At 46.3% G+C, this 12,947-nt stretch overlaps 1 protein-coding gene across 5 annotated transcripts in view; it reads right to left on the bottom strand.

Annotated features, from left to right (window-relative positions):
- The window catches only part of JMJD1C (jumonji domain containing 1C), a 159,823-nt gene that overhangs the window by 52,645 nt on the left and 94,231 nt on the right, over positions 1–12,947 (bottom strand). For 3 of the 5 annotated variants that reach the window (XM_082285946.1, XM_082285949.1, XM_082285947.1), the window contains exon 3: positions 3,137–3,250. In XM_082285946.1, the coding sequence (XP_082142072.1) occupies positions 3,137–3,250 (114 nt within the window). Of the gene's footprint in view, positions 1–3,136; positions 3,251–8,338; positions 8,476–12,947 lie in introns of those variants that run through there. The other 2 variants (XM_082285948.1, XM_082285951.1) reach the window with 2 other exon arrangements.

The raw sequence follows: 12,947 nt of genomic DNA, 5'->3' as shown, positions 1-12,947 counted from the left end.
TCCTGCCAAAGTCTCTTTCATCTTGTTCTGGAAGAGCCACTTCTGGTAACGACAGTGATTTAGTTCTTTGCCTACTCAAACTGTTTTTCCTGCCAAGTCTCAAAGGATGCCAAGTGTGCTGTTTTCTTTGCTTTGAGCAGTTGTCACCTTTACAACTGGACAGCAGCACCTTATTCATGAAGCCTTTTGGCCCAATTGTTATGTGAACCACCACTGTTTCTTGATCAGAACTGATGTGAGCAGAATTCATACCAAATACTTGTCTGCTGCCCATTACCAGTATTATGAGTCTATGTAACGATGGGAAAAATAAAGTCAGTAGTTAAGAATTGTATCTGAAGTGAAATGGAGTCTTCCCACACAGATTCAAACTTTGTTTGTTTTGGCAGGAAGATACTAGAATTTTAGGCACTAACAGCAAAAAGCAATAAAAAAGTGTTTAGGTCACCATGGTCTCTAAGGACTTCATATTGAAAATGCGCAGCCATGAGCTTAAACAAAAAACTGAACACGTTTCAGAAGACTCAAAGTTAACTCATCCCTGCAAAGAATGATTCCTCACTTCTGTCTTCTGCTCACAAGCAGATCGATGCTATTCCAGATCAAACAAGGGAGCAAAAATACCTTTTTTTTGCAAAGCGGACAGTAACAGGAAGTTTACCAAAGATTTATCTAGGATCTGGTTTTACGGCAAAGAAAAGGGAGGCCAAAGAAAAGGAAGGTCTTACAGAAAAAAAATACAAGTACAAACTACCTTACATTAAGTGACTAATTACTAGGAATGTGATTTCCAGCATTAACAAAAAACAGCAAGCAAAAGCAATAGACACAATCCTCCCACTTCAGGTACCTTTAAGCAGAAAATAAATCCCAGTAATAAAGCTAATATTTCTGTCTAACACATTATTAGCAAATATAGTTTCTGTTCTCTTGAAGACATTATCATTCAGTAAAAGCTCTTATCTGTACAATTAACTTGTACAATTTGGCACTGAGATACTGCTAGCCCTGCAAAGAGACATTCTTATGAAAGACATTTCTCAAGCTTTTTATAATCATTCAAATAAAGAAACCTTTGCACTATTCATCAGTGAGCACAATGCTATTTTATGTTTCTACACTCAATATCCAAGCAGTATCTAGTTAAAACGCAAATTCTGGATGCCTTAGTACTTAGAGGAATCTCCATCAGCAAACTTCTTGCAATGTTAAAATAAACAATTCCAAGTATCTTGCCACCGAACTCATGATGGATACAGATCAACAGCCTCCATCTCAGGCTTTAATAGGTAACTATTTGCTCCATGAGAGGGGAAAACAGCCTGATCTAACACAGAATTGCCCTCTATGTGTCAAAAATGGAGGCCAACAGTTAGGGAGACCAAGCTTATCGCTGGAACTGTTTTTGACAAGCTACTGCTTTGTAGCAGTTTTTGGTCAGTATCTCTTTGAGAAGTGAAGATGCTAACACTGCTAATTTCAGTATTACCTATCATGATAGCATGAAGCCAGCTGTTCATTTGATGCATTTTAAAAAATACACTTTCAACTTGAATGCACCTTCCCAAATTAAGGTGCTTCTGAGTCTAATGCTCTATCAGTTAATATTCTTTGAATGGCCTAAAATGCATAGAACATTGCTATGTCACTGCCTGGCAATAGCATTGTTGAACAAAAGGCAGTCCTCCTATGTTCAGTTTGCTTTGCTCAGCTCAGAAATGATTCACTGCCAAAAGGAGATTGATTACTGTTACTGGAATGAGCATTATCAGACTCATGATCTTGACAGATTTCAGGCAAAGGACAGACACTAGCACCAGTATTTGCTTTGTAAAATGAATCTGGAAGACTGCGGCTGGACTCTGAGGGCGAATTTACACTTCATGGCTCAGCTGATTTAAGAGGTCGCTGCTGCCAAAGGAGGATATCCCACTCTGTGTTGCGTCATCCTGACCCCCTCTGTAGAGGAAGCCACAGCACTGGATGCACCCTGGGCTAATCCAGCTCAGCTCATGAACATCACAGGCTTTCCCCCGCACCATGTTACCCCCTCCCGTGTTTGAAAATCAAGGCTGTGCTGGTTTAGAGGGCTGAAGGCACTAGCATAGGGGCTGATAGTGGGAACTGTTCTCTGCAGCAAAGCCAAGCTGTTCCAGCAGCTCGAGTCATAACATGTAACCTCACCCTGACAAGAAACGTTCAACTCGTTTGGCTTCCCCACCACAGACACACAAAAGCACCAGCCTTTCCACGAACTGAACCTCCCTCTCCTTTCCCTAGGATTCTCTCTCAGCCACTTCTCTTCTTCTAGCTCTATATTTGGTATTGGGGAAAAAAAAACCATCTTGGTGAAGCAGGAGGGAAGAAGGGGTGTCAGGACAAAATTACATAGCATTTATTCAGGGCCATCTGGTATTCCAAGTCTCTAAGTACTATTTCTGTATCACCGCAGTGTACCATCCAAGCCATAAGGAAGAATTTATGGCTATTGTAATTGCAATCAGTTCAGCACAAGCTGAACTATCAAGTATTTTTCTACTTGTCATAGAAGAGAAAAATCTTCTTCTGAAGCAGCAAGGGGGGGGGGGGAATACTAATTCTCTTGTTCTTTAAATACACACGCATTAATATATTAATGTGTTTCTAATTAATGGAGAAGCATTAAAATCAAGAATACTGGAAATTTTACCAGGCTTAAAAACAAAAGTAAGAGAAGTGGTTTTCTTTAAAGGAACTAACATTTTCTGCTATTCATTCTCCAAAAAAACTCAAAAATCAGTAAGTGGAATATCATGCAAAGACCTGGAAATGAAAGCTTCAGAAGGAGGGATACCATCTTCTATCTGCTCTATAATTAATGGTACTGGTTAACCTTTAAAGGGGTCAGGTATTTTAATGAAAGGTGGTACAATAATATTAGTGGCACAGTACTCCTTGACATGATCAGATTAACTAGAATCATATATAGTACCCAATATAATCTTTCACAAAATAAGGAATAATCTCTGCCAATAATCAAGAGGAAATTGTTCCTGAAACACAAAACTTCAACATAAAATGCACTTAAACAATAGTAAAAATATGGCTTTTAAATAAGTTAAATGGATAGTACTTATGCACTAGTCAAATTTCTTACCTGATAGGGCTGAAAGGCACTATCTTCAGTTATGAAATCCAGCTGTTTGTCCACAAGGAATTCTACTGCAGTAATTGAATTGTATACACTTTTTCCAACCAAGGGCTTGAACGTCTATCAAGAAAAAAAATGGAAAATTAAGCAACTGAAAAAAACCCTCAGCACATCAAACCCAAAACTGCATAAATACTGATGTATTCTTCCATCAAAACAAATTAAAACAGAATAACAATTAGTAGTTATACAAGAACTGTTGTACAAGTTATACAAGAAAGAAGGATTTTGTGTTCTGATTTTTTTTTCCTTTGTGCTGTTGGTGGAAAACCAGCTGGAAAAGAGAACTACACCATACATTCTTCCCTTCCCTCACTGTGCTTGAGCAAGATTATTTACCACAGAAGTTTAAAGTACAGGAGCACCATTCTATCTTAAACACACAGCTCAGCCCACAGATCCTCTCTCCCTGCCTGCAAGACCAGCTAGCACAGCAGTGATTACACTAAGGACAGCTCAAGTGGAAGCAGACTGCAGACGAGAAATTGCTCCCCCCCTTCCTGTTCTGAAATCGTTCACCTTGCCTCAAGTCAACCATCTCATTTCCCTGCCCATCTCTGAACTGTTCTGACTCTGCGCCTGCCGCCCCCGCAGCCGCTCCTCCCTGCAGCAACCGGCTGCTCCAGCACAACGCCTTCCGAGCCCACAGCACTGGGCACAGGCATTTCGCAGCAGGGCCAGGAGGTTTCCTGATTCACCCCGTGTGCTGGGAAAGCAACGAGGTGCTGAAGACCTCGCTGCTGAAGGAAGGAGGAAATATCCCAGCTCTGCTGCAAAATCCAGGCACAGAGAAAAAGGAGCAGGGAGTAAAAGGCTCCTTGACACCTCTTTGCCCAAATCCCCTGCCCTCATCCAGGCACAGCAGGATGCAGCAGGCAAGCACAGAGGGAGCCGTGACTTCAGTGGATCTCCCCTGAGAGGGGACAAGCAGGCGGTCCCCTTCCCTGCTGGCTGGGTTTCCTGGAACAGAAGCGCAAGGAGAGCGTGACTGAGCGGGGATGTACCGACTGGGGATGAGTCAGGTGAAAAGGAAATCCCAGCGGATGGAGGCGAGAGAAATGCTGCTCTGAAGACAGACAGGAACAGCAGAGGAAGACATCAGTGAACAAAAGAAATGACTGGCAGAAAGAACATGCAGGATGCAAGGGGGAAAAACATGGAGGGACAGAAAAAAATAAGAGGAAAGTTATTCTACAGGACAAAAAAACAGTAATGAGGGAAAACAGGAAAAGAAAAAAGCCCTTTGAGACCAATTCTAAATTTAAAATGCAAGAGAAAAAGACAAAGAGGAGAAACAAGGGTAGGTCAAACCACATGAAGCATTGTGCAAATGCTACACCAAGATCTGTAAAACGCTGCTATCACAGCTCACACGCAACACCCCGCAGCAACAGACCCCAAGTACTTACAAGGGGAAAGCAGGATCACCACGACCTATTTCCAGATGGGGGAACTGAGGCACGAAGCAATCCCATAACTTGACAAAAGCCACTAAGCAGGGCAGCAGCAGAGCCAGCGACCTGCCCTCAGCCAGTCTGCAGGCAGCTCGTAACAGAGCACTCAAGGTTTTATCAGGCTTCATTACCTACTTTACAAAGGTGTTGCCTTGCGATTAGGCTAAATATAACCCAAGTCTCTCTGGAGCTTCGGCTTTGGCACTTACTAAACAAATGAGAGAATACTTCACAGGAGATACATTATACTTTCTAATAAATTTATCCAACTCCACAAATGCTCAGACTGAATGCACTGCATTCTTGTTTCCATTTTATTTAAGGTTTCACTTCAGCTGCTACTCTTTCCCAGACAAGCAAGGTAAAAAAGCCAAACCCCTCAGCCAGTCCACCATCTCTTCAATACGTAACCAGATGAAAGGGCTGGAGGAGCAAGAGCATATGATAATATGCCAACTACAGAGTTCAAATAGTAAATAATTATTTAACCTCTATTAGCTAAGAAAAGGCCTTTGCTCTTCCATCATTTTCCTACAATGGATCTTGTATTGCTAATGGTTAAGAGAGGGTGGAGTTCACATCATCAAATTGCAAAATGTTGAGTGTATAAACCCACAAGAGGACAAACTTTTCTTTGAAAAAGCCAATGTTGTAGTCTTTCAGCTCTTAATCTGCCCCCACGTCTTCCCTCACACTGTTCTACTTTTTCCACGCTGGCTCCTTTCTAACTTTCTGAGCTATTTTTTAGGTCAAGAAATGTGTTTCCGACTACAAACAACAGGACATACCACATCATCAGCTGAAACAAAACTGTGTGGAATGTGGCTTGCAGTCATCATTCAGGGTTCAGACAACACTACAGATTAAGGTACATGTGAGCCATTGGTTTATCTTCCTACTGGTATTGAAAGAACTAGTTCCAAATATAGATCCGGGAGTGTGATTATTCTGAGAAGAGAAACGTAATGCCTTCTCACTTGCTTTCATAGATCTGTGCCTCTAGACAGGTCAACGCCCCCAAAATACGCATGTGGAGGATGCAGGCTATCCCACAAGCACAGAGGAAAAATATGTAAATAAATAAAGCAAAACCATACCATGTCACACACTTCCTCCTATGCGGATGGCTGCTTCCGCTGCACTCAACTTGAGATTTTTCAGACACTATTAAAAAACATTCCCACTATCAAAGAACAACAAAACACCACCCTTTAATAAATGAGTTCCTGGAAAAGCAAAGTCCAGGCTCCATCAGTTCCACGAGATAGGCAGGCCACCAAGGAGATACACAACCTAGGACAGGTCAGGGATTTGAAAAACTTTAAGATGGAAGACATAACTGAATTTCACACTACATATTACCCATGCACAGAGAAAAACAGACTAAGAGCACAGCAGGCAAGAGTCAGCTATCAGAGGCAAGCATGTGAGACATGCAATACCATGAAAATAGATGCAAGAAGGTCCAACGAGCTCCTCCTCACAGACACTCCCTCTTTCCATTCCCAAAGTGGAGAACAACTTTAAGGACAACCAAGTATACTGGCTGAAACCAGGAAAAACTGAACCTCTCTGAATGAAAATCTCCCTTTCAAACCTGCAGCATGTAAAAGGAAGCTTTATGTGTTAACCCAATTCCCCAAAGACCACAACTAAGCGAAGGACTCAAGCACTCAATTTTATGCGACATCTGGCTTCACCACTATTCTAAGTGGCTGCTTGGAAAAAAAAAAAAATTCCACTTTTCCCCCCCACCACACTTCCCTGCTTGGCCAAAGGGAGCTCCATAAACACACACACACACACACTCTCTCTTTGGTTGCTTTCCTGCAAGTTCCCTGATGCTGAATAAAGTGTGTTTCTTACTCTGCCCCCCTCGCCATGATTTTATCCCAGCTCATGCCAGCAATAACTTGTCTACAAGAGGCAGCTGGGACAACACTGAGTCTGAGAATTGGATTCTGGATCTTCTGGAAACTCAAATAACTTTTTAGAAGATGGTAATTACCATCTCTCCACAGAAAACAATCACAAAACTATTCAAAAGCGTTCACCAAATACTAACACAGCAGATTACTCACTTACTACCTTTTCTAATGCCCAATAACACAACTCATCTCTTTATTTATCTTTCCAAAAGCCCCATAGCAACCACAGGACCCACTTTCCCAAGGAAGCAGCAGCGAGCAAGCACACAGTGCATTTTTACCTCTGCCCAGTGCAATTAAGCAGCTGGAGTGGTGGTAATCCGCCTCCAGCATGTGAGCAAGCAGTTCCCTGGCACTGGCCAGGACTCCAGGAGCCGCCTCACCTCGGCTGCTGCAGCCTGGGCGCTGCCAGGCTGTGACACCCAGAAGGCTCAATGCAGCAAACGCTCGGGTTACAGCTGAGCTCGCAGCTGCTGCCCGGCTCATCCCGCACGTACCACTGCCTCAGCTGCCTCGCTGAAGCTCACAGCCTGCTTAGCTGGGCACTGTGCCTCAAGCCTGCTCCCCACACCATAAAAACACATCCTACTATGCACACACACCGCAGTGGCCCTTTTTAAAAAATCTTTCTAGAGGAATTTATGCCGTAAGCCTAACAGCCTTTGAAGGAGTTAATAATTTAGAAAGCTATTCTTACACTAAAACATTTACACTCTCTACTTCTTCCTCTTTAAAGCACAAAAATTGAAAAGATCATGTAAACTTAATTTTTACGTGCTATTCAGTAAACTTTTCCACATATTGTTCTCTAGCCTTGCTGTTTAGTCTGCAATAGCGCAAACACTGGCACCTTTTCATTATGACACTCAATTATTCAAAATAGCTGTAGCTCTCTTCCAACGCCTGTTTGTTGCCATGGTTTGTACTCAAAGGCAGAATTACCAAGTGAAAAGAGCGGACAATCAGTAAAGCAGATCTGACGTTAAAATCGAGCACGGGGTTTCCTCACTCGCGGATTACCCTGCCTGCAATCCCTACGGAAGCACCCGTTTCCAGCCAAGGCGTTATTCCGGGCGGAACTCTCGCAGCCCTTCGCCGGGGGGGCCAGAAGGAAGTACCCGTCGGGACGCGGGGGGAAGGCAGCGCCAGCCGGGCTCGCTGCCCGCCGGAGCTGCCGCATGGCAGGGCGCACCAACGGCGCCCACGGCTGCTCTAACGGCGGGGTCCGCGCCGTTAACGGCCGGCACCGAGTCCTGCCGCTCCCGCACTCCGCCTTAACGGCAGAAACTTAACCGAAGAAAAGCAAAAAAATAAAAACCCACAAAACCTCAGTTTTTTTCTGAACTCCCCTTCTCCCGTTTCCCGAGCGGCGCAGGCCACCCTGCGCGCCTCCGCGGGTGCGGGAGATAGCCGGTACTCACGTAGTCCCGGGGTCGCCGCGCTCTCGGGCTCGCCGGGCCGCGCACAAAGCCGCCGCCGCCGCCGGCCGCGTGCCGCGCCGCGCGCGCCCCCCGCGGGAGCCCGTTCGTCACGTGCGCCGCTCCGCGGGGACGGGACGAAGGGGGGGGTCAGGACCGCGACAGCCCCGCGGGCCGGGGGTGCGGCCCGTTCCGCCTCAGCAGCCTCGGAGGGCAAACAAAGGCGCCCGTCGCAAAGTTGAAGTATCCGCGCGGGTTGTGTGTCCCGCAGGGGAAGCCGCTGAGGCGCCCCCCAAACCACAGCGGCGGATTCTCTTCCCCCCCCTCCCCCCCTCGGCCGGTACGCACCTCCCTCGGCAGCCCGGCCCGCGGGACCTCCGCACCCGCCTCCGCCTTTGAACTCACAAGGAAAATGGTTCTCGCCGCGCCGCTTCCGGGTCGGGCCGGGCGGCCGTGCCGGGGGCGGAGACGGCGGGGCCGAAGGAGGCGGCGGCAGGGAGGGAGAGAGGAGGAGAAGGAGGAGGACGACTCACCGCCCGCCCTTTGTGGGGCCGGCGCGGACTACGGCGCAGCTGTGCGCTCTGCGGAGGCCCCGGCGCGTCCCCGCTGCTGGGTCATGGCGCGCTGCCGATGCCGCTGCTTACATAAGGGCGGGCGCGCAGTGCCGGGGCGGGAGGAGCCGGGCTGGGAACACCGAGCTGAGCGCCGGGAGCACGCCGCGGGAAGAGGCGGCGCTCGGCAGGCGCGGCCCGCGTCCACGTCCCGCGGGGGCGGAGTCGCGGGACACGTGTGGCGGCGGCTCGGGAGCGCGGCCGGGGCACCCGGGGGCCGACAGCCGCCCGCTGCCGCCGCTCCGCGCCACAACCTCAACCCTCGTTTATAGCCTCAGTGCTTCCTCCCCCCGCGAAGCCCCCGCGGCGCTGAGCCCGGCCTTGGAAAGCTCTTCCCTATCCCTCCCGCAGGTGGGCTTTGGAAAGTCAGCAAGCGAGGGCTGCAGCTCGTCCACATTCAACCGAGGGGAAAAAAAAAGTAATAAAAAGGAAGGGCGGGTCAGGCATGAGCTCAGTGCCTGGTTTGGGTCCAGGAGCAGCCGGAGCAGAGGGTAGTGGGCGGTTCTGCGCCCCCCTGCGCCGTCAGAGCCGAGGCTGCGCAGCCCAAAGCCTTCAGCAACAGCACACAGTGCTCAGCGGAAACTCAAGGAAAACGTTCTCAAGCACAATTTTCTCATTTTTAGCATACAACCTATTTTGTCCCTGGTGACCGCCTCCCCCCGCCAAAAAAAAAAAAAAAAAAAAAAAAAAAAAATAGAAATTAAGCGTGTTTCCCCACTTTCCAACACAAGCTAATGTCACTAACTAGTTGTTAACAGTTCACATGGAAACTTCAACTGCATCTTGCAGGGTGAAAAAGTTCAGGGGACACTTCGTAATGAGAAAATGGTTTCCAAAGAGAAATTCAGCAAAAACACCTGTAATACACTCCTTGAACTTAGCTCAAATACACAAACGTGGATAGTAAGAAGAAAAAAAAGAAAAAATAATCACAAGGGAGGTTGTGATAGAGACATTTATTCCCCCCAAACTCTTTAAACATAAACAGCTGTACATTTTTCACTTCATGGAAAAAATACAAAGTGTGTCATTTGCCAAGAAAGTATGAGAATAATGGGAAATCAATGCATGACTACATCTCTGTTCTCATCTTGAATTATTCCAAATGATGTAAGCTTAAAGGTGTACCGGAATGCTATAACATACTAAGCTTTGAAATAAAATAGTTGGGTACAGCTAAACATTAAAGCTGAACTAGAAGGCTCTCTACCCACCACAGGCTTTTCTCCAGCAAATTGGTTTTCTTCCGTAACAGTGACACTGCACACATACAAGCAAGGGCAGGAACCAGGCTACCTGTACATGGAGTTTGTCACTACCTGGCCTATGCTCAAACCCTGTAACTGCAAGACTCCTGGATTTTGCTTGGAAGGGACACTAGCAGAGGCAGTTTATTGTATTGATTTTCCTTTTTTAAGTGGTCTTCCATCCTGGCTGGCTCAAGGCAGCTGAGCAGCCTTATATGGCAACAAGGCTGCGGGGAGGCAGCAGTGCCTTGAGCAGCCTCCATCTATTCCTGACCACCCAGACTGGACAGTTGCTCCTCCAGCACCCCTGCCACAGCCCGTGACCAGATCTGCTCAGGGATACCCTCAGGGCTTGCCACAGAAAGGCTGCTTTCTTCCACCAGCAGAACATGGCTCACTAACCTCCTTGGTTCCCCCAAAACACACCTGCCCCAGCCATGCCATGGTGGGGCTGCACTGCCTTATCACCAGAGGAAAACATTAAACATCTTAGTGACACCACTCTGACCTTATTTCCTTTCACTTCCTTATTCTCCAGCCCACCTCTCACTGGATAGGGGGGGAATAACACTCAGTCACTTTCACCAGTACTTAGAGAGGTCATGTAGTAGCAAAGACTGAAAGGCAACCCTTTTTCCAGGTTTGGGAATGCAGTTCGCACTGCGGTTCCCCTTTGGAGCAGAAGTGTGCCTTGGTCTCTGCCACCCAACAGCAACAGAGCCTCTTCTCAAGTGAGCAAGACAGTCTTTTACAGACCTGGTCCTTCAGAGGCCTCATCACCTCTGAAAAATAAAACTTGACCTATCAGTAATACCTGACACAAGAAAATATCTTGGAACTCAGACTTTACCAAGTAATCAATAAATAAAGTACATACTAGATTACCTCCAAGAAGTACTGAGCATCCCAAAAACATACTACTTCTACCACCAGATTCCCACCTTTCTCATACAGTTTCAGGTTTTGTTTTACCATTTCTCTTAAGAGCCCAGACACTTAATAGCTATTTCAGGAAGGGCAAACAAATGAATAATGCCTATTACAGAGCACAACATACTTCATGCTGCTCTTGAACTAATGGCACTCTGATAGCTGTGTGGTATGTAGTGCAACTGTCAAAGCAGGCAATCCTTAATAATATCCAAAGACAGACACTATTAAAATACAAATCACAAGACTGTCTGGAGGACAGGCAAGTTTGCCCATTTGGACAAAGCTTTATTAATAGACTGCAACTTAGTAACAAAGAATATTAATACTCAGCCCAGCACCACCAATTCATTACCACAGAGGGATTTTGCTAAAAATTCTCGAGTTTCACCAGCTATGCATGGAATACTAACTCAGCAACTCCATTTCCAAGGGCTTCACTTAAAGGCATCCTCAGGAAAAATCCACTAAGTGATAAAATGCCTTTTGGAAGTATAAAAAACCCAAGAAAGTTGCTACAGGTATAATTGTTAATGGTAAGTATGCTAAGGCAACATAAAGTGACGTTTACATCATTACGACTTACAAAATTTACGACAATACATATGTGTATGTTATTAACAAAACACAGATTTGCCATATAAAGGTACTAACCAATTTTTAAATAAGGGTTTTAAAAGTTAGTGTCTATCCAAGCCTGGTTTTGACATTTGCAAAATACTACACTTTACAGGCTTATTTAGTCGTCACCTTATTTTAGCACTGTTTTCCACTCCTATTTGCTTCTTCTCACAATTGGGCCTGAACTCTGTCAAACAAGCCATACTAAAGGCTTGCAGAACAGAGCTGCCTTTGTTCTTTGGCACTGCCAGTCCCCTATGGAATCAGGCAGCACACTGAACTGCACTCGACAAACAATCCCTGACCTTCAATTACTGCCTTGGCTCCCTGCCACAGGATACATGTATTACTGGTAACACAACGTGCCCTATTTTGCAGATAATCGCTAGAACTACAGATAATCATGAAAATCAACGGAAAAACGCAAACATTCTCTTCCTAAATTTGCAGTTGTAACTTCCCCGGTGTGCTGCAGCATAGCCCAGGCTCGGGCCACACATGTGAGGATAGCAATACTGCAGGTTTTGTATTTTTAGTGACTGCATGAAAAATTCCAGGTGGTGGATGGTTTTGCCTTCCTCCACTGGAGGTTTTCAGTTTGTTTTTTGTTTGCTTTGAGGCAGAAGGCACGCCGGGTTGTGCTGGCACAGTCGTGCAAGAGCTGCTCTTTTTTTTTCCCCTGCTATTTTTCCCCGTTAGAAGCCTGGCAGGTTTTTCAGTGGAGCGGCGCTGGCCGAGCGGGCAGGGGCCGGTGGCAGCTGCAGCCCCTGCACTTGCAGGCTGGCGGGCAGCCAGCGCCCGGGCCCTGTGCCACCGCCCTGCTGGGAGCTACGGCCACCGGGAATGCCGCACCGGCACTGGGGAAGCGACAGCACACACGGATCAGGCATTCTGCTGTGATCCCCCTTCGTTTCTTGCAGACAGCGAACCCCTTGAACTGCAAACCGTGCTCCTTCCTCACACCGCGCCAGAGAAACCCACGTGCGCAGTGCTGCTGGCCAGGAAAGAGCACATGCAAATATTGCAAATGAGTAAATATTTAAACTTTAAAACAAATGAAGGTTAGTTAAATCGGTCTTCATCATTTAAATTAGCTTTTTTTTTTCTGCTTCTTCCTGTCTGTGCTGCTCCACATTTGCTTAGCAAGCAGAACCGTTTCATAGTGATAGTCCTGCAGATATTTCCTGCAAAAATAATGCAGTGTAAGGGCAGAGCTACGGTTAGTGGAGAAATTAAGATTCTCATTCTGCATTTGTGCAGCCCATCGAGTTCAGACCCTGTACTTAAGTGCAGAAGCCAAAGTCCAAAGGAGAAATTAATGTGTGTGAAACAATCATTACTACTGGAACTGCAACACGTGAAATGCAGTAACTGGCATTCCGGTGCCAGTTCATTTGGCAAATTCTTCATTTAACTCTCTTTTTTTTGGTTATTGAGGTGGGCAAATCAGACAAGCAAAAACTTCACCAGGCTATCTTTAGTAGTTTTTCAAAACCAAGAAGCTGAGGACAAGAGTGCACATGACAGAACGCATGCAACAGTACAATT

The sequence above is a fragment of the Coloeus monedula genome, assembly GCF_965178545.1.
Source record: "Coloeus monedula genome assembly, chromosome: 8".
Taxonomy (NCBI): Eukaryota; Metazoa; Chordata; class Aves; order Passeriformes; family Corvidae; genus Coloeus; species Coloeus monedula.
Note: the sequence above shows the minus strand (reverse complement) of the source record. Positions and strands in the feature narration are given on the sequence as shown.